At 36.9% G+C, this 21,116-nt stretch overlaps 3 protein-coding genes across 3 annotated transcripts; 1 reads left to right on the top strand and 2 right to left on the bottom strand.

Moving 5' to 3' along the window:
- Positions 1–5,766: 5,766 nt before the first annotated feature.
- Positions 5,767–7,871, top strand: LOC109208014 (basic endochitinase-like; the record flags this gene model as incomplete). The annotated part of the gene is given in 3 exon segments (XM_019371014.1): positions 5,767–6,097; positions 6,099–6,294; positions 7,373–7,871. Coding segments are annotated over 3 exon segments (901 nt in total), but the record flags the coding sequence as incomplete, so codon positions are not given.
- A 1,776-nt stretch (positions 7,872–9,647) lies between these two features.
- On the bottom strand, positions 9,648–12,165 carry LOC109208020. Its single transcript, XM_019371019.1, has 2 exons — positions 11,737–12,165; positions 9,648–10,484 (listed from the first exon to the last, which is right to left on the bottom strand). Exons 1-2 carry the CDS (start codon positions 12,024–12,026, stop codon positions 9,986–9,988), a joined length of 789 nt encoding a protein of 262 aa, XP_019226564.1. The 5' UTR covers positions 12,027–12,165; the 3' UTR covers positions 9,648–9,985.
- A 5,851-nt stretch (positions 12,166–18,016) lies between these two features.
- Positions 18,017–20,589, bottom strand: LOC109208019 (delta(8)-fatty-acid desaturase-like). The gene is made up of 2 exons (XM_019371018.1): positions 20,045–20,589; positions 18,017–19,309 (listed from the first exon to the last, which is right to left on the bottom strand). Exons 1-2 carry the CDS (start codon positions 20,235–20,237, stop codon positions 18,183–18,185), a joined length of 1,320 nt encoding a protein of 439 aa, XP_019226563.1. The 5' UTR covers positions 20,238–20,589; the 3' UTR covers positions 18,017–18,182.
- Between the last annotated feature and the right edge of the window lie 527 nt (positions 20,590–21,116).

Raw genomic sequence — 21,116 nt, 5'->3', positions numbered from 1 at the left:
CAATCAAGGGAACCAAGTCCGGCCTAAAACGCCTTTGGGCTTGTTTAACAGGACGAGCACCATTTTTTACTGCAAGGTGATGGACTGCTACTTTCGGGTCCAAGCCAGGCATCTCTTTGTAACTCCAAGCAAAGACATCCCTGAACTCTTTGAGTAACTCAATATAAGTGCTCTCTTCATCAGCTTCAAGTAAAGCACTTAGGTAGGTAGGTCTTGGTTCTTCATCGGTGCCAAGGTTAAACTTCTTTTAAGGCATCAACTGTCGTCTTTACTCCTTCTTCAAGTTCAGGCGGAGCATCTTTCGCATATTCATCTTCTTGAGGGTCTCCATCATTGGAGGATATGTGATAACACGGCGAAACATCCTCCAATTCCGCATTATCTTCCATCGAAGACGAAACACCATTCTCGCCTTGCACAGTGACATGATACGAAGAACCTACACTTTCTTCATCTTCGTCACGTTCCTTAGTGTAGACCACAGTATATGGCTTTACTTTCAGTACTTCTTCACATGAAACCACTAGTTTTGTTTGTCGCCTCATTCTGGAAGGAACCAAACTTTGGAAATCCTTAGGGATCTCCTGAATTTTGGGTGAAGCGGGTGTTCTTATATTTCGATGATTTCTCTGGAACCTATTCCCCTTCTTTAATGGACCCAATCTCTCAAATACAGAAGTTCTCGCAGTTAATTTTCCAAGCTGATCAAAGACAGAAGGCTTGTTAGAAGCGGCTGATTCATCTTCTACACTGATATGATTACTACTAGCCCTTCTTATTGAGATGTGCACTGGTGACGGTTGCTTGTATCCCAGACCTTCACGTGTTGCCTCGTTGCAGCTTCTGATGGGAGCTTCCCTAACTTTGACGGCTCATTGGGATTGTATCCAGCTTTTGCAAATAGTTTGTAAGCGTTAGGATCAAAACCTTCATCTATTCGTTTTGTAGGGAGTGCCACATTCTGCAAACGATTTTGGGCTACAAACCCTGCAAGCGGCTTTGAGGACAACTTTACTGCCTCAATTCGTTTTACCGGAAGAGTTAACTCCCTTAGCGTCTTGGTTTGGAGATTATGTGATTCGCCCTCGTCTTTCTTCCTTTTAGGGACATATTGGAGCGCGGGACTTACTTTCTTTCCATAAGACGCAAAACCCCCTTTATGAGATTTATTCACGTTGGCGGGTACCTCCTCAGTAACAGTTTTGGCTTTGCTAATAGTCACATCAGCTCTTTTAGTTATGGGTTCGTCATTCTTGCTTTTCGTACCATCATCAACTTTAAGCTCCTTCACAATGCGGTTCTTCAAGTAGAACTTTGCATCGGCGAAGTGTGACTCAGCCTCGATGAATGGCTCATCATCAGCAACTACCGTCTTCTCGACTTCACCCTTTAAACATTGATGGTAGGTAGATGGAACAACTTTATTCTCATGTATCCAAGGCCTCCCAAGCAAAACATTGTATGAAGTCTTCGCGTCGATCACATGCATCCATGCACTTGATTGCATATCTTCAATAGTGATTCCCAGCCTGACGCGCCTATGGCTCTTTGCCCCCCTTGGTTGAATCCTTGGATCATCACACGACTTTCTGAGAGTTCGTTCATGGGAATACCAAGTTCTTTCACAGTATGGATTGGCAAAATGTTCACTGAGGATCCTCCATCAACCAAAATCCGGTTTACCCTTTCATCGCGCATATAGCCAACCAGGTACAATGGGCGGTATGAGGAGTGTCACCTAGTAAAAGATCGTCATTTGTGAACGTGACCTTTTTCTCACAAGCATTAACTTCTTGAGGAGTGGAATCGATGGGCTTTTCCGAAGATGGTGCCAACGGTAGGTCATCACTCTTTTCTTCCCCTTTGTCAGCATGGCAACAAGAGGCATCAATGCCCTCATGGGAAATCTTCGTGCGGAACCAACTTGGTAAAAATTCCTCCAAGGTCACTGGATTTCGTGGCTTTTGAGGGTGGTGCATCTCCACTTTTGCTTTCTTCAAATGCCTAACTGGATTCTTTTTTATTGGTCTTTTTACCATCATCTTCCTTGTTGGTTGTTCCACTGATTCCTTTCGTAGGCTCCTATTGTGGCGCATACGACGAGTCACCAACGTCCAACCTTCATCATCATCAGGTTGGTTGACTTCAGCTTTGTCTCTCTCCAGTAATTCTTCATTTTTACTTTCTTTAAAACCACATAATTCATCCGGACTGAATGAGCCAAAGGTGATAGAGACTTGGTTTGCGCTTGCTTTCTCATCTTCAAGCACTATCTTCTTTTCGCGAGCCAAGTCCATGACTTTATCCTTGAAGACAAAGCACTTCTCTAGAGGGTGGCTTACAAGTCGGTGATATTTGCAGTAGTTTGGGTCATTTGTTTTCCCAGCTTCATTTGGTCGCTTCATCTCTGGAAGCTCGATGAGATTTAACTCGGGGAGTTCTTCGAAAATGGCTGGCACATCAGAATCCAGGAATGGGTACTCTTTCTCCTGCATCTCTTTTAGAGTCAACTTTCCACTTGGCTTGTCTTGAAAAGAAGTGGATTTCATACTCTGCTTCTTGCTCACCTTCGTCGTGAACTTCATAGGTGACGTATTGACATTCATAGCTTCTTTGCTTTCAGACTTGGGTACGAACTTGCCCCACTTCCTGACTTCTTGCTTGTCATTTGCTTTGCGAGGTTCATAGATGGGCAGCCTTTCATTTCCAGCGGAGGCCATGCTCAATTCCATGTCATGGGCACGAGTTCCAAGTTCTTCAAATGTGCTAGGCTTGATACCTTGCAAGATGTAGCGCAATCCCCAATGCATGCTTTGGATGCACATCTCTATGCCTGAAGCTTCACTAAGTCTGTCTTTGTAGTTGAGGCTTGCATTCCTCCAGCGATTGATAAAGTCGATAACTGGTTCCCCCTTTCGTTGACGAGTATTTGTAAGCTCTATCATACTCACCGTGCGTCTTGTGCTATAAAAGCGATTGAGGAATTCTTGCTCTAGTTGATCCCAGCTGTCGATAGATCCAGCCTCGAGGTCCGTGTACCAGTCAAAAGCATTTCCTTTTAGCGAGCGGACAAACTGCTTGATGAGGTAATCTCCATAAGTCCCAGCATTGTTGCACGTCTCCACGAAGTGCGCAACATGTTGCTTCGGGTTACCTTTACCATCAAACTGTTGAAACTTCGGAGGTTGATAGCTAGCAGGCATCTTCAACATATCGACCCTTGCAGTGTACGGCTTTGCATATGTAAGGGAGGATTTGGCAGCAACTTCATATTTGTTCTTAATGGTTCCTTCGATGAACTCCTTCAGTTGATCGATTGGAATCATCCCTTCAGATGGGACAGGGATAGCCTTAGTGGATGCTGCTTGTCTTGGGGGAGAGTCACTCTCTAGAACTTCTGGGAGCTTGCCGGGTGCATGGGTAGATTCTTCTTCCATCAAGATTCCCACCCTATCTGTTAGCTTGTCAATTCTAGCCTCTTGATTTTGCATGCATTTGGTCAAGCCAGCGATTGCTTCCGTCAAGTTTGCCAACTGCTCCTCCATGGATGAAGTGTTTGTCACCATGGCTTGCATGATTGTCGTGGATGACGGAGAGTAGCATGGATTTTCACACAGATTGATCCTTGATTGGCTCACGCTATGTGGTGTAAGTGGGGAGGACCCATCACTTGAAGCATCATCATCTTCCTTCACAGCAGAGTGCTTGGAGCCGGAGAGGTCAAGAGGTCAAGCAGAGCAAGAGTTTTCTTGATCTTTTCAGCAACATCGCTTCCTCCTTCAGATGCTTTTGTGGCAGATCTTACTCCTTTTGAGGATGAAGATCCGAAAACAGGGGTTGATGCGGACGGCACTTGGGGTGCTTGTTGTCCTAAAGAGCTTGCTTTGCTCCTCGTAACTGGTCCGAAGCTTGCAAAGGTGACATCGAGGATGCTTTCCACATCAGCATAGAACCTGGAGTTAGCAGCCTTGGTGGAAGTTGAAACGGATTTGATTTTCTTTGAAGCCATTTCAATGTTCTTGAACTTTGGTGATTGAAAAGTTGAGATGAGAGGTAGAGATTGTCCCACTGGGCGTACCCAGAATTTGTAGACAATAAATTTGCGTCAAGAAAATAAAATCAAGACCGAAAATATCGCAACAATCGTAGTATTTTATTTCAAATATTTGAGTGTTACAATCTCTATGATTCCTCTGATTCTCTTTTCCAATGGTAAATAAATTCAAGGGCCTTGGAGCTTGATCTTGAACCTATATTTGTTTCCACGAACGATGATCTTGTTCTTGAGCTTGAGCTTGAGCTTGATTGCTTGAACTTGATCTTGATTCGTTCTTCGTTCTTGAGCTTGAACTTATTTTTGAACTTGAACTTGATTGCTTGAAGCTTGAAACTTGTGGAGGAATTTGCGGTGTTTGATCCACGAGCTCTTTCTTGCTTCTTGTTATAACTTCTGGTGTCTTTTCTGAGTTATGAAGACCCCTATAGTTGTGGAAGGGAGGAGTTGTGATAAGAACAAACTCTTTCCGACCAATCAAATTGAAGTGTGACATGGCCGCATTTGATTGGCCAGAACATGTCACTTGCACACGTGGCGCGATTTCATTGGCCTTTTAGTATGATTGGGCATGCCTTGTCATTTTGACATGTGGCATGGTCCTATTGGCTCTTTCGTTTGACTTGGCGCGCCACGTCATTTGACACGTGGCACCAAACTGGGCCTCTAGGAAGATGTCATCTTGGGCCTAATGAATTGGGCTCATCACTTTAGCCCAATTAAATGGGCTAGCCCAACGGATTATGACTTATTTATTTAATCCATATATATTGGACTTATATTATTAATTCAATTATATTAGCCCATATATTTATTTGGACCAATATATCTCGAATTTAAAATATAGTCCAAATTATTTTGTGGATTTAATTTTAATAAAATTTACATGCCTACAATTATATTATATATTCGCTTCAAAAATAATAGCCGAAAAAATATATAAAATTTATATATTTTTTTGCATATTTATACCTTCTATATGTTTTATACAAAAATTATATAAATTTTATACATTTTTTTTAGCGCGGACTAAAAGTGATAATATTCCTAATTTTTTTATTCATTATTCGCGTAACATTGTTTGATCGAAGATGAAATTTAAGGTGTTAACCACTTACTATATATTAGTAATGATGGAAGAGAATATTAACTAGTGATTGACAAGAAAGCAAACAACATATTAAAATTAAAGTGTAATAGTTTAATTAATTTTTTTTTAAATTGTGAAATTTGTACAAAATTATTTCATTTTGAACCCATCTCGTCATAAGTGCAAAGGATTCATTGATAAAAACTTCTAGGCCGAACCCAAAACAACAACACCAAGCACTAAAATTTCACAAGTTAGGTCTGAGGAGGGTAATCTGTACGCAGACGTTACCCCTAACCTGATGGAGCAGAAAGATTGTTTTCGATAGAACATCGGCTCAGAAAGACGGAAAGAAAACAAGAAGAGACAATATCTCAGTACCGTCAACAGAAACCATAGAAATAGTAACTACATCATAAAAACCAGAAAATACATGACATGCACTTCTAGGCCGAACCCGTCAAATTAAAATCATATTTTTCACTCAATTTCGAGCGTGTAAAACCCGAAAAAGAGTGAAGAAATATCAAGAAAAACCCTCTAAAGTTCCAAACTTTTTCAAGTTTTTGCCTATAAAAACATGTTGCATACTCCACATTACTCATCCAATTGAAAAATATAGGCTCTTCCCATTGAGCATTAAGGTATGTTTACTTTTCATTCTAGCATTCTTGCTTCTCTTAACCAGCAAAGCAAAAGCTGGAGATATTGTAGTCTATTGGGGCCAAGATGTAGGAGAAGGTAAATTGATTGACACATGCAACTCTGGTCTCTACAATATTGTCAACATTGCCTTTTTATCTTCTTTTGGCAATTTCCAAACTCCTAAACTTAACTTAGCTGGCCATTGTGAACCATCATCTGGTGGTTGCCAAAAGTTGACAAACAGCATCAGACATTGTCAAAGCATAGGAATTAAAATCATGCTCTCCATTATTGGAGGTGCAACTCCTAAGTCCTACCTACACATTATCCTCAGTTGATGATGCTAGACAAGTTGCTGATTACCTTTGGAACAATTTTCTCGGCGGCCAATCATCTTTTAGGCCCCTTGGAGATGCTGTATTAGATGGCATAGATTTTGATATTGAACTAGGCCAACCACATTATATTGCACTTGCCAAGAGACTTTCAGAACATGGCCAACAAGGTATGTCACACACTTTTCTTAAAGCCAAATCACAGAGGCGAAGTCAGGATTTGAAACCTATGAATTCAGTTCTAAATTAATAATTTATGGATAAATTTTTAAGATAAATATAGGATTTGGACAAAAGTTACTGGGTTCAGCCGAACCCATATCCAAAGGGCTAGTTCCGCTGCTGAAGCAAAAGAATGGATATCATGATGTGTTGTTGAATATCATGGTTCCCATTGTAGAATAACCAAGAATTGCAGTATCCCATGTTAACCAAGCCCAAAGAAAATAATTGTAATTTGGTTGTTGAATAGGTAAACGTAGCACTTTGGTTAAGTGGTAAGGACATAACACATGATGCATTGGTTAGAAGAACGTAAAGGTTTGAAAGCCCGGCCACAGATAAACTTGGTTAATAAGTTGGAAGAAGGGTTAGCTATTTTCGTTATTACTTTCCGAGTCCGGGGGACTATTGCTCTAGAATCTATTAATAGAATTAAGGTTAAAGAAGACTCCTAGAGAGTTACCAAAATGCGAAGTTCTCTTCTCCTTTCTTTTTGATACTTGGTTGGCAGGGTCAGCACCTTTCTCGTTGGGCGAGTGCATCCGATTCTAAAGTCCTTTCTTATTCTTAAAACACTTCTCGTTCAGTTGTTGAAAGATAGAGATCAGGCTTTCTAAATGAGATTGAGTTCCGAATATGCAGGCTAGAAAGATGCTATTTGCTGCTATTCTATCTATTTACGCATCAAGTTCGAAGAAGATCTCTGTTTATAATGAAGAAATGATAGTAGCTCTATGTTTTATAAGCTTTATCGCTCATACTCCTCCGAGTTCAAACCCTGTGAGCCAACTGATGTCGGGCCAGAAGCGTGCAGGGAATTTCTCCAGAAGAAATGTTCTCTGATATAAAAAAAATAAAAAATAAAAAATAAAAAGAATGTGATTTGAACTTGTGCACGAACTAGTATCGCGCGAGAAGTCCACGAGGGATTTCTCCAACATGAAATGAAAATGTCATTAAACATCAATTCTAGATTTTCAAGCCATTAGATTGGCAAAACTCATTCACTTACTATGTTTTTGACAGGTAAAAAAATATACTTAACTGCAGCACCACAATGTCCTTTTCCTGATAAACTTGTTAATGGTGCATTGCAAACTGGCTTATTTGACTATGTTTGGGTCCAATTTTACAACAATCCTGAGTGCGAGTTCATGAGCAATTCAGAAAATTTCAAGAGGAGGTGGAATCAGTGGACATCAATCCCTGCAAAGAAGTTGTATATTGGACTTCCAGCAGCTAAGGCAGCCGCGGGTAGTGGCTATATACCAAAGCAAGTGCTAATGTCACAAGTTTTACCATTTCTTAAAGGGTCTCCAAAGTATGGAGGTGTCATGCTTTGGAATAGAAAATTTGATGTCCAAAGTGGCTATAGCTCTGCTATCAGGGGTGCTGTTTAAGTTCTGAATAAACGGGGCGCCCCTGGATCGCTCTAAGCCATCTTTAAGGCCTAAATAAAGCAAGTAAATTTCCTGTTATCTGCCTTGAAAGTACATGTAAGAGTTATAATTTGTACTGATGAAAATGTGAAGGTCGTCTTATTTACTTCTTGATAATAGTAGTATCTATGGTTCTTTTATATTCTCTTGTTTATGAAGCCTGACTTCGATGGATTTTGAACTATAGTCAGACCTCTCTATAACAGTTATCTTTTATAATAGTACTTCACTATAATGGCCAAGTTTTCGTTGGAACCAATTTTTCATGTTATGTTTCTTATAATAGCACTTTATCATAGTAGGCAAAAAATTATCGGAAACGAGGCTGTCATAGAGAGGTTTGACTGTACTTCAGTCAAATAAAGGAACTTTAGAGGTTTCTTGATAATAGTATGAAGCCTGATTTCGAATTTGAACTATTGGAGTCATGTTAACCAGCAAATAGAGAACAAAGTAGGGACTTTTCTTTTCATTTCAATTCTCATATGTAAAAGTTATTTAGAGAAGAACCAAGGCAAAGAATAATGGTATAACTGGATTTAATTTTATACTATTGTTAGCTCTTTGGACTAATAAGTTATATTCTGTATAGGAAAGATTGAGAACAATTTTCCTTCCGTGCAACAGTAATATATCAATAATGGAGCGTGAATTATTCATTCTTACATTTGGAAAAGTTGACAGACAACAAATATTGACTTCAAGTCAAGCAATGACAGTACACAGATTCAATAGACTCAAAATACATTTTTTTAATCCTGAGTTGCGTTGCGTAATTGGTAAAGTTACTGACATGTGTGGAAACAGCCTCTTGCAGAAATGGATGGTAAGGTTGCGTACAATAGACCCTTGTAGTCGGGGACCTTTCCAGGACCCCGCACATAACGGCAGCTTCGTGCACTGGGCTTCCCCCGCGTTTAACTTTAAGAGCTCGTTGGTGCGTCAAATATCATATTAGTATTTTCAAATAATGAACTTCACTATCTGCAAATAAAGAAAGTATCGTTCTTTTTGGGAAAAATTTAAAAAGAAAGTGAATCGCATGAAATTGAGTACTAATTTTCTTTAAGTTGCACAGTGGAAAACCTTGTAACAATGTTGTAGGCATACAGGATTACGAAAAAGTTTGTTTTTTAGATCCGATCACAATTCACAGACATGAGATAATATAGAACAGTATAGTTCTACTCCATAATTTGCTAACTGTAGAAAATTCATGTTTAATCAGCATTGTCAAGTCATGATAAACACAACCATATATTAGGTGCCTCTGGTGTAAGGCTTCAACTTCAACTTGAAATAGAGAATTTGAAGTTGAAAAAACTGGTTTGAGGAATATTTCAACTAAAATAATTGTTTCACTCACAAAATTTTATAACTTTTTTTTCCAAGTGAATTCCATGCAAAACACAACTTCAACTTCCAAATACTCCATCAAACTTAAACTTCAAATACTCATTTTTTTCAACTTCAATCAAATATTGTGCAAACACCTAGTTGTATAATCTTCAAGCTCAACCTACTACCAATGAAATATCTTCTGGGAAAGAAAATGATTGCAGGACAAAGGCGGACACATAATTTTTACACGACGGGGGCACATTATTCTGCTCAACTAGTGCCCTTAAAGGCTTTTAGTGTTCAGAGTGCCAACTACTTTAAATTAACCATTTTCAAGGTATATATATATATATATATATATATATATATATATATATATATATATATAGGATTTCATCCGAAGTTTACGAGGTCCGGTGACCCCTCACCCATACACGTGGATCCACCTCTGTTGCAGGATGCCATAGAGTTCTAAACAAGAAATGTCAAAATAGCGTCAGAACAAATAGCAGAACTGTAAATTCTCCAAAACTATTTTTTGTGTTGGATATCACAACTTCTATGCAAGGAATTATTTCATTACAAGTTGTGGAGAACATATATACAGCCAGAAAATAACTGCAAACTCAGTAGTAAGATATACTGTACAAAAATTTACAGCTGTAAAATTTTCAAACTCAAGCCAGTAGCAGGAGTTCAGATGAGAATTAGAACCCGGAGAGACTAGAGTGAACTCCAGATACATTGAGCTGACCCTGAAAGTTCTGTATAATATATATGTATAAATATGTAGAGCACAGGTGCAAGTCTGGAAACCAGCGCCAAGATTCATCAAAACTTTTAGCACTTTGTCACAATGCTATTTTTGCTGTGATTCTTCCTCCTCATCTCTTTTAACAGAGGCTAAAATTGAACCCAGGTGATGTCTGAACTCTGCAAATTTCACCACTGGCATAGTGTTATCCAAGGAATAGAACGAGATCTCAAAGAAAGTCGGCTTTGGTGTGGAGGGACAGCCAATATATCCAATTAATTCCTGCACAGCGAGCACATGGAACTTTGGGGGTCCATTCAGTGCAATGTTGTGAACACGGTGCTCATAAATCTTCCCATCTTTGTCTAGTTTATACTCTGAAGTGCCATCGAATCGACCACGACTCTCCCATGGAACACGGGTAATACCATGAACAGTCCATCGAACCATTATCATGCCTTCTACAGGCTGCCATACACTAACAATATCTATCCACAAAGCCCTAAAGAACATCCTGCCATGGAATCGTAAAGCCCAAAAGATCGATTTATAGTTCTCAATGCCAGTAAAAGTATTGAGGGGATCTTTAAAGACTATATCATCCCTGTAGAGAAAGAAGAAAACCATCAACAACTAGAAATATTATATCACAATAATCTATGTTGCGCGGACTCTCCAAAATGATGCCACCTCTGTCGGGTCCTCCAAAAATAGTATATTTTTGGAGGATCCGACACGCACCCGGCAACATTTTCGGAGAGTCCGAGCAACATAGACAATAATAACTCAAAATAACAGCAATGACAATTGTGTCTCCTGGAGCAAAGGAAAGCACGAGCAATCAGAAGCACAAGCAAAGGAGAACCACTTGCATAGAGCTTTGCAAACACTTTAGAGAACACAACCTATATGCTAAATTCTCTAACTGTGAGTTTTAGCTCGACGTGATGGCATTCTTAGGCCATATGAATCCTTTATGTTCATTCCGCTTTTTTTGAGCTTGTTTCATTCCCGTACTAAATATTTGTCTTGATTATCTAAAACTAGAGGATCCCCAATCTCACCTTATTCCTAGATTGACATACAAACCACTAGACAAACTGAATAGAGTCCCGTACAAATACTGGACCTAATATAAGTGTGCGGATACAGCTAAATCTATATACAAACTAGTTGGTATCACAGATATGGATCTTTTGCTTTTATTATGTTCTGTTGTTCGTTAAATTCACATGGAATTCCCCATCTATCCAAGCCTCGGTGGATAGAGTTACCTGGTAACTGTTGTTGGTGAAAGGTAAGGTATCCCGTGGAATTAGTCGAGGTACGCGTAAGCTGGCCCGAACACCATAGTTATCAAAAAAAATCACATGGACTTCGAGTGATTGTAAGTGTTAAGAAGCAACTTATCTCTATGTGATTTTAGGTTTACCTCGTCCATTTACATATGTGAGGTCAAAATTTAACCTACTACAATAATATCAGACTTCCATTAAATCTCAACTAACAAAGCTAGAGCAACAACAGTTACATGTACAAGCAATTGACGTAGCATCAAGGTACAGAAAGATTGACATAATACGACAAAGAAAAAAGAAATTACTTCTGGAGATCAACTAAAAGAATGAATTCAATTAGTAATGCTTTAACATTTCTATATTTTTTAATGAAAAGCTTTTACAGCCACAAATATGTTAAAGACTACAACTTTCAAAAGTGTTATAACGATACAAATGTTATGTCATATTTAGCTCCGTAAATTTAAAAAGACTATTTTTTTCTTAAACAAATTATGCCAAACAAATGGAAACAAAAGGGATTAGCTGATTAGAATATTTTCTAAAGAGAATACTAACCTGTAGATATCAAAGTTTAGCTCTTTATAGAAAAGCGCTGGAAACTCTTCTCTGAGAATCCGAATAGCGTAACCCGTATTCAGATAGTAATTCCGCTTCTGTTCTTCCTCCTTATCCAGTTTCGTAGATGACATCGTATTAACCTTCAACGGCGCACTAACGACTCCGTTTCCGCCGTTTGGAATAGCGAGTTTACTTACATTTCTAAGGTTTATACCGGAAAATATCCTGGACGGACGGCGACCGGCGGAGAACGAGGAAACGTCCGGCGACGGTAAGAGACTGGCCATGTAACGTCAAAATTAGGGAATTGAGAAACTGGAAGTGAACATTTTAGTAAAAAAATTGTATGCGAATATTCGAGAGAGAGGGGATTTTGTTTGGTTACTGAAAAATCTTATCGGAAAATGACGAGACAGAGCGCGCGGGTTGGGGTGGGGGGGGGGGTTTGTTCTGAGAGTTGAGAGGGAGGGAAATAAAGGAGGGAATTTGGATAAGTTTTTGTTTGGATTGGATAATTGAAATTATGGGTTCCAATTGGTGGATGAAATTGAAACATGGAACAGTCAAATGTCTAATCAACATTATTGTAGGACTCATTTGAAATTTTCAGTTTTTCACATTTTTTTTTTCCCTAATTTGTTTTCCTGAATAATATTTTTACTATAATATTTAATGGTAAATATAAATTGGAACAGTCTTTTACGGATAGATTTTTACATTTTCGACAAATCACTTAGACAGTGTTTGGATGGATTTTTGCTTTTTGGCTTAAGTTGAAACAAAAAAAATCATGAAGAATGTAAACAGTAGCTAAATGTTGCTAGTACTATGGGTCATTTGGTTACAAGGATAAGGGATAATAAATCCGGAATTATATGTGGGAATATAATTCTCACATTATAATTCCAACACATCTAGCGCGCAAACAAACGACCCCTAACTAAAATATATATTTTATGGGTTATTATCCAAATTTACATCACAAAGAAATTTTTAATGAATCACTGATGCTATAACTAACAACAACAACAACAACAACAACATATTATAATTAAGAACAACAATAAAATAATAAACTTAGGGTCAGTTTAGAAAGCCACCGGGTAACTGGAATTGATGCAATTACTAGGGCAGTAATTACACAGCCTTGTAATTACACAGTTGTGTAATAACAATGACCTGTTTGTTTGTCATAGTGTAATTATAATGTAATTACAAGTTTATTGTTTGATTGCACAAGTATAATTAAACAGTTAGATTAAATTTAAAATTAAGTAATTATCAAAACTTAAAAGTTAATATAATAAATATATGCTTATAAATTTTTATAAATATAATGATATTGTATTGGGTATTTAAGATGTATATTTTTTTCGTGCATATATACATTAATTAGTAATCATTTATTTATAACTAATATTATAAAAGTAATTTATATATATTTTGTAAGAACATCGTGGAATTCTTGTTTGATAAAATAAATTAATATTTATAAATATAATGTCATAGCATTATTCAAATGTTTGACAACACTAATCTATCAATGCTAACTCAAAAATAAATAACATGCAATGTGAGCCGATACTACTAAAACAAGTAAATTGGAACCATGAATATAACATAATTTTAAAAAAAAAAAATAGTTTGACATATGTCAAATTCCAACATAATAATGGTAAGTTCCACTACAACTTAAGATTAGGAAACATGATAAGTTTATAACCACACTCAACAACGAAATTTCACTTTAATTGCATCACTCATTATATGCCAAATTTGTTAGTGACTCATTATTTCTAATATTAGGAGGTGTAATTTCAAAAAATAAAGTAATAAATAAATAAATAGAAAAAATGTAAGTAATTACATGGAATCACAAGAAGTAAAGATAGAGAAATGAAAGATATATGACGTACAAAGAAAAATACATTTTCAAATTTCAAAAACAAATAAAAATAAAAATAAAATTAAAAAATTAATAATAGAAATAAAAAGTTATAAAAAAATAAAGTAAAATTAAAATAAAAAGTAAAGAAATTAAAAGGCAATCTTGTAATTATACAGTGTAATTACCACCAATTCCATGCAGGCCAAGTAATTACTTGGCCAAACAAACATGCCAAACTGTATAATTACACCTAATTACACCCAAATCCATTTCCAATGTGGCTTTCCAAAGAGGCTCTTAGTGTAATTCCACAAGTGGGATCGGAGAGGGTAGTTAGTATGCACGCAGATCTTACCCATACCTTGTGAAAGTAGAGAAGTTGTTTCCGATAGGCCCTCGACTCAAGAAAAGCAAAGTCACAGCAGTGTTAAAAAATAAGATAGTGTAGAAGCTATGGAAAAAGTGCCTAGCAACAATAATATAATAAAATAACAAAGCAAAAAAAAAAATGTAACAAAAATGTAAGAATATGAAAGAACGAGAATACAATTAATACTACTTGCATGGAGAAACGTTCCCTTATATTATCAAAGAAATATAATCCGAGCAATTTATGAGATGGGAACAAGAAAAGATAAAACAAATCCTAGAGGAGATGGAGACGATGCATATTATATTTTTTTTTTAATTTTTTTGCTCTTTTGGTGACTTTAACCTAAGAGCGGCATATGGGCCAGTCCAGGGTCGGGACCGGCCCGAGACCACGGACAATGTGGGTTTCTGGGCCTAAACGGTCCTTAACCGGTTAGAATCGGGACCGTGGAGGTGGGCCGGTCTTCTGGGCCGGTCCTTCACAAAAAGACCGCAAGACCGGGACCGGACCGGTCCTTGGCGGACCTAAACGGTCCCAACGGTCAGAAATTTAAAAAAAATTGCTCGTTTGGGCATTTTAAAAACTAGCCGTTTGGTCTGCCAAACGGCTATTTGCAAAATATCCATTTAACCTCCTCCCTACCCCCCCCCCCCCCAACTTTGTTTTAACCTCAAACTTTTTATAATTACACTTTTCCCTATTTTTAAATATAAATACCTCCCTCTTTCTTTTATTTTTCTCCCAAAATCATCAATCTCTCTCTAATTTTCTTGTATAATTGCTACTATTGCTTACTTTATTGTTACAATTTGTGAAGTTGGTGAATTGAAGTCTTTAAGTCTTCAACAATAATCAATTTTCAACAAGTTGTTCGTCAATTCAGTAAACTCGTTCCAACTCTTAATTTTTAAAATTATAGTTTTGTTTGCTTTATTTATTTTCTACTATTTGATTAATTAAGATGACTTCCTTAAAAAAAATTTGGTAACAATAAGGGAAAATCCAAGAGTGACGAATCTAGTGGCCAATCTGTTCCTCTTCCACTTCCCCCGGCTCCCCGACCCAAACCCCATACCCGTCCTACACATGCTACTCTTGATAGCGATAATAGTTTATTACAATTTACTAAGAGTCAATTTTGCTATAATTTTGGAGCTGGTGAACAATTAGACCATATATTAATGAATGCTCTTTAATTTAGTCCAACTATTGATGAAAATGATGAGGAGGAAATAGATTTTGATGAAACGCAACCAGATAACGATACACCCACTAGTCCTGCTCCTGAAGTTAACCAAACTAATGATAATCCAAATGATGCCCCATCTGACCCTCTTGTTACTACCCTATTTTTCTAGACAACGTACCAAGCGGACAGAAACATCTACGTTGGCCATTTTTTACTCAACTAATTCTACAAAATAAGGCTAAGTGTAAAACTTGTGGCAAGGAGTTAGCTTTTAATATTTTGGAGGTCGGGGGGGAGGGTGGGGACGGAAATTTTGGCTAGACACATATTGATACACCCTCAAGATAAAGTCAAATATCTTCGTGTGAAAGCCTTGGCCGAGGGGACTAGTTTACCTACTCCTAGTCAGGCTGACCCTAGTACCGGATCAAATCAATTTCAACCGGGAATTAACACTGTTACCCGTGGTATTTTATATTATGATCCAAAAAAGATCGGGAAAAATTGGCAAAAATGGTTACTGTTATGTGCTTACCCTATAGTTTTTCTTCTGACCCTCACTTTGTGCATTATATTAGAATTTTTTTTAATCCTACTTATAAAGGTTTTCCTCGCACAACCGTAAAGAGCGATATTTATAAATATAAACATGAATATGAACAATATTTTCGCTATTTATTTACTCATATAAATTGCCGTGTTGCTATTACAAATGATATTGGTAGAAGTGGTAATGATTGTGATTACCGTAATGTTACCAGTCATTGGATTGATGAGGATTGTATAATGCAAAAGCGCATCATTTCTAATAGAATAATTAATTCATGTCACACAGGGCAATTCATTGCTAGCATAGTTATAGATATTTTTGCATTAGTGATAAAATCATGTCAGTTTCAATGGATAATGCTATTAGTAACACAAATGATGTAGCCTTGCTTACCACTACACGAAGTCCTGCATTTAGTAACATTGTCATGTTAGATGTATTTGTCATATTTACCATTTAATTGTGGGTGATGGTATGAGAATTTTAAATATCGAAATTGAAAAGATTAAAATGGCTCTTAACTGCTTTTTTATTCAAACCGTAGAAGTAGACTCGGAGAATATTTTAAAAGATGCGATGAATTTGGCCTAAGAGAAAGAAAGGTTACTAAACCTTGTCCAACTAGATGGAATTACATGTATGAAAGCTTAGTTGTTGCATATGAATATAAAAACCCCATAAACGTCAACATTTAATGCTCATGTAAGTGTGATGATGAGCACCTTACAAATGCGGATTGGGCTAATGTTAAAATGCCTGTGAATTTTTTAGAAAAATTTCATATTGCTACAAATGAATTTTCTGGGCAATATTATCCTACTATTTCTAACTGTTTAGTTTATATTGCGGAACTTACAAATTTGTTTGCTCATTTTTCAGAGGGTGGGGAAATTTATAAACTTGCTATTGATTCTATGAGAAAAAGGTTTAAAAAATATGTTTTCCTTATTTCCCCTATTTATGGTGTTGCTCCCTTGTTAAATCCTACTATAAAATTAGGAGGTCCTCAATTTTGGTATGAAACTGTTTATAATGGTTTAGCACTTGAAGAAGAGGAGTTGTCTAAACTTCCGGAAGCAATAGCCTCAATTAAAATAAATGCTCAAACTATTTATAATGCTTATCAAGTTGCATTAGATCAGGCTAGACCAAATGTTCCAACTCATTTTTCTTCTGATTCTCAATCATCTAAAAGAACTGCGGGAGTAAGAGCACTTAGTGCTTGGGCGGGGTTCAGGGGTTCTCAAGGTTCTACTACTAGTGATTTTTCACAACTAAGTGATTTTGGAATGGTGGAAAGACAAAGAAAGTCACTTTCCGGTTCTTTCAAGGATGGCCCGAGATATTTTAACTATTCAATAGTGGCATCGGAGAGCGCTTTCAGTCAAGCAAGACTTCAACTCGGTGATTATAGAGCGTCTATGGGGGAGAGCTTGTACTTTTCAGACATTGGATCCGTTCGGAAAGAAGAAATTTTGGACTTGCTGAATCACAACCAGAGGTAGACGAAGCTTACGAAGAAATGCTAGCTGAACTTGCGGAGGATTCTGCTTCGCCCGGAAGCGGTAAAGACCAAGCTTCTTTTCCGCCGCCACCAACAAAAATTCCTCCGGACCTTAATGGATTTATGAAATTTGTAAGAGATACAATGTAACTTGTATGAACAAAAATTAGTATGTATTATGTAACTTGTATTTTGGCACATCTTGATTAGTTTCTTTTTCTTCTCAATGGTGTATTAGCACCTTGTTGTGCTCATTTCATATGGGGGAGGAAGACTAAGAAAGATATTGCCATATTTTGTTAATGCTATAATAAAATTATAACACATAAATTTGAATTAAAAAATTTAGGTCACAATTCTATAATATAATTTACAAGGAATTGCCTTAAATATTTTTATTACCATCTTTTTTTCTCTAACTTCTATAAAATTTAAAATATATATATATCTGTTGGGACCACTTAGGCCCACTTAGGCCCGGGACCGGCCCACTTAGCCCGAGACCATTAGTTCGTGGGACACGGTCCCGGGCAGGTTCCTACAAAAAGGACCACCAAGATCGGGACCGCGAAGCCCGTTTAAATTGGGACTAGCCCGGGATCAGGATCGGCCCACTTAGGACCGGCCCACATGCAACCCTTACTCTAACCCATACTTTGGGGTTGTAGGTGGAAGGTGTTGACAATCAGAGCAACCCTTTCTTGTCGACTATCTATATTATTGTACCAAGATAAACTATACCAATCCATTTTGCATATATGCTGAAGCAGATCTAAAGAGTGCTTAAAACAAAATCCCATATCAACATAGCTAAAAATACAAAGTACAAAGAAACAACAATCATCTTCTCCCTGTTTCAGTCCAACAACATAAATTAAAATAGACACATTACTTAATAACACAGTACTTATTACTACAAACAATCTCCAAATCCAGAATTTAGCCATGAGTATTAACAGCTTCCCAAAGCAGACCTCTAGCTTGCATTGCTGCTGTTTTAAGAGTCCTTATTGTCCAAACATTAGCCTCATAAAATGACAAACTCCTATATGGCAAATTATGTTTTTTGCATAAATCTTGAACAATTGGAGACACTTTCCTTAAATGGCATCTAGGCAATCTTGGAAACAAATGATGTTCAAGTTGAAACTGCAATCCTCCATAGAACCAATCCATCCAAGAAGAACACGCGATATCGATAGTTCCACTTGTTTGTTTCTCAAACCAATCATTCCCTTCTGGTTGTCCAACATAAACATCAGCAGCAAAATGGTTAAGTGTAAATTGAATGTGTTGTAGTGATGTTACACAGAAACTTATTAGCACAAATAACACCCTTTCTGTCCAATTAGGCAATGTGCTAACAAGAAGAGGAAACCAAGTCCAAAAAACAAGAATTCCCAATATGTTTAAACCTCTATCTGGCACTTTCCTCTTTGAGAATAATAGCAATAATGTTTGGACAAATAGATTCACTCTTGCCACACACATGATAGGATAGTATGTAAAATGTTGATAACTCACGAAAAATTTAGCCGCGGAATCAAATGTGAGTTCTCTTCCATAAAAGTAAGAATTCAACGATTTGAAAAACGTTGAAGAGACAGCGAAAACTGGCAAGTGTTGAAGATCAGGGTCATGATCAAGACTATTGCACGCGACATGGTGCGCGTTATGAGTCCATTTCCACCAAGCAATGCTAATTCCAGTGAGACAATTGCCAGTAAGAATCTGTGCTAATTTGTTGAATCCGCGAGTTGTCATGATTAAGTAATGCCCAGAATCATGACCTAAGTAAGAGATTTGCATCCAAGAAAGTCCCAATAGTGCACCAGAAAACATGTGAATCCAGAAATTGTTACTCAAAAGAACACCAGAGAAACTCATTGAAAGCAACAATGTCACAAAACATAAGGAATAAATCACCCCATGTCCTTTCTTTTCAAACATTCCAGCTTTTGCAAATTCAGTACAGAGATTCCTGTAATCTTTAGACACCTCTGAAACTTGGTAATCTTGAAGATAATATCCAGTAAAGAATTTGTCAAGATATTTCCAAGCAGTACCTGTAGAGACGAATTCAAAATCTAGAGTCGGTGGTTCAAAACATGGGCTTTTAACACATTTGGCTGGTTAGTCTAAAATAATTACAGCCGCTAGTCAAATATATAAAAATATATATTGGTTATGTGTAAAATATGTATATTATCAGTGGTGAAGCCAGGAAATTCAAAAGGGTGTTCAAATTTTAAACACCCTTTGCCAGTATACAAGGGTGTTCAAAGTCTATTCGTTTAATCATATCAAGTAATATTTGCCCACCCTTGGCCACACATAGCTTCGCCCCGGTATATTATACTTTAATATACAAAAATATACATTTGACGGTTATTATTTTGGGTTCAGCCATACTGTGTAGATTTTCCTCAAGACAGCGGCAGAGCTAGAAATTCAATAAGGGAATTCAAGAAATTCAAACCTACGCCCTAAAACAACTTTTGAACTATCTTTTGCCACTAATATGAAAAATTCCCTTACGTCAAGAGGATTCAAAAGTTTATATGTATACACAAAAAATTGTTTTTGCCCTATTAATTGTCTCCAGACTCCACTTGTGGAATTACACTAGGTTGTTATTGTTGTTGCCCTATTAATTGCACAGTATAATTTTCAACGAAGGGAATTCAATTGAATCCATTCATCATTTATGGCTCCGCCACTGGTATAAAATGGTATATTTATGTATATATAATTCGAGTTGAAAGTAATAGGTTCAATTAAACTCACAGAACGGCATATACCTGGATGAAAAGCAATGAATGCATCAGTTGCTTCTTGTCCAGCCAAACTACGAATAGGAATATCACCACCAGGATGTTCTTTCACCCAATCTGTTACATTATAAACTTTCCCTTGAATTGAAATCCACAAATCATCTTCCTTGTTATGTTTCTTTAACTCCTCAACCATAATGTACTTCTTTTCATCACTCATGTTGATAAATTAAACAAACAAATAATCAACCAGATATATATATATATGAATATATTAAACAAGATTTTAAAAAAGCATAAAAAAAGATCTAACCATCAATAACAAACCAACCCCTTATAATATATGATCAAACAAAAGGATAAAAATGGAAATCAAGGGGTGGTTTTTCTTGATGATTAGAACAACCCTAAAGATGTTGTAAACACTTCAGGACGTTTGATTTTCTTTTAAGAAAGAAAATAGTAAATAAAGAAAAGATATTTGAACGTTTATCTATTGTTATTATTTGCTTTTTAAAGGCTTTTGGAAGTTAGTTTTGATTAAGGAAAGAAGAATTGTGATAATAGAGAGAATTACGGAAAGAGAAACGTCTAAAACGGTAGTTTATTTAAGGTTGGGATCTAGGGGCCAAAAAAGGTAGCTTTAACGTAACATGTGGTTGCTTAATTTCACGTCTAGTAAAATTGCAACCCCCTCTCTATGTTAAAATAGCACGGGCTGACCAGTTTTCGGATTGATAGTCAGCGTTTGCAAAGTCATTGAAAAATAGCCACTATTTTGCTGTAACACGAAAAGTTCCAACGTAATATACTGGAGATTGGAGCACCTGTTTATGAACTCCAGCACACAAAAAATTCCAGCATAATATACTGGAGATTGGAGCACCTGTATAGTATATTTTGTTGGAACTTTAGCACATTATTCCAGCATGTTATACTGGAAGTTCACATGTAAAAAATTCGAACTCCAGCATAATATTTTCCGGAGTTTGAACAGTATTTTTGTTCAAATTTATCTTTACATCAAAAGTGGCTAAATTTCGAATACTTTTTAAAACTGTAGCTATTTTTCAATTACCACTTGTAAATCTGGCTATTT

The sequence above is a fragment of the Nicotiana attenuata genome, unplaced genomic scaffold (assembly GCF_001879085.1).
Source record: "Nicotiana attenuata strain UT unplaced genomic scaffold, NIATTr2, whole genome shotgun sequence".
Classification (NCBI taxonomy): Eukaryota; Viridiplantae; Streptophyta; class Magnoliopsida; order Solanales; family Solanaceae; genus Nicotiana; species Nicotiana attenuata.
This window is presented reverse-complemented; position numbering and strand designations above follow the sequence as displayed.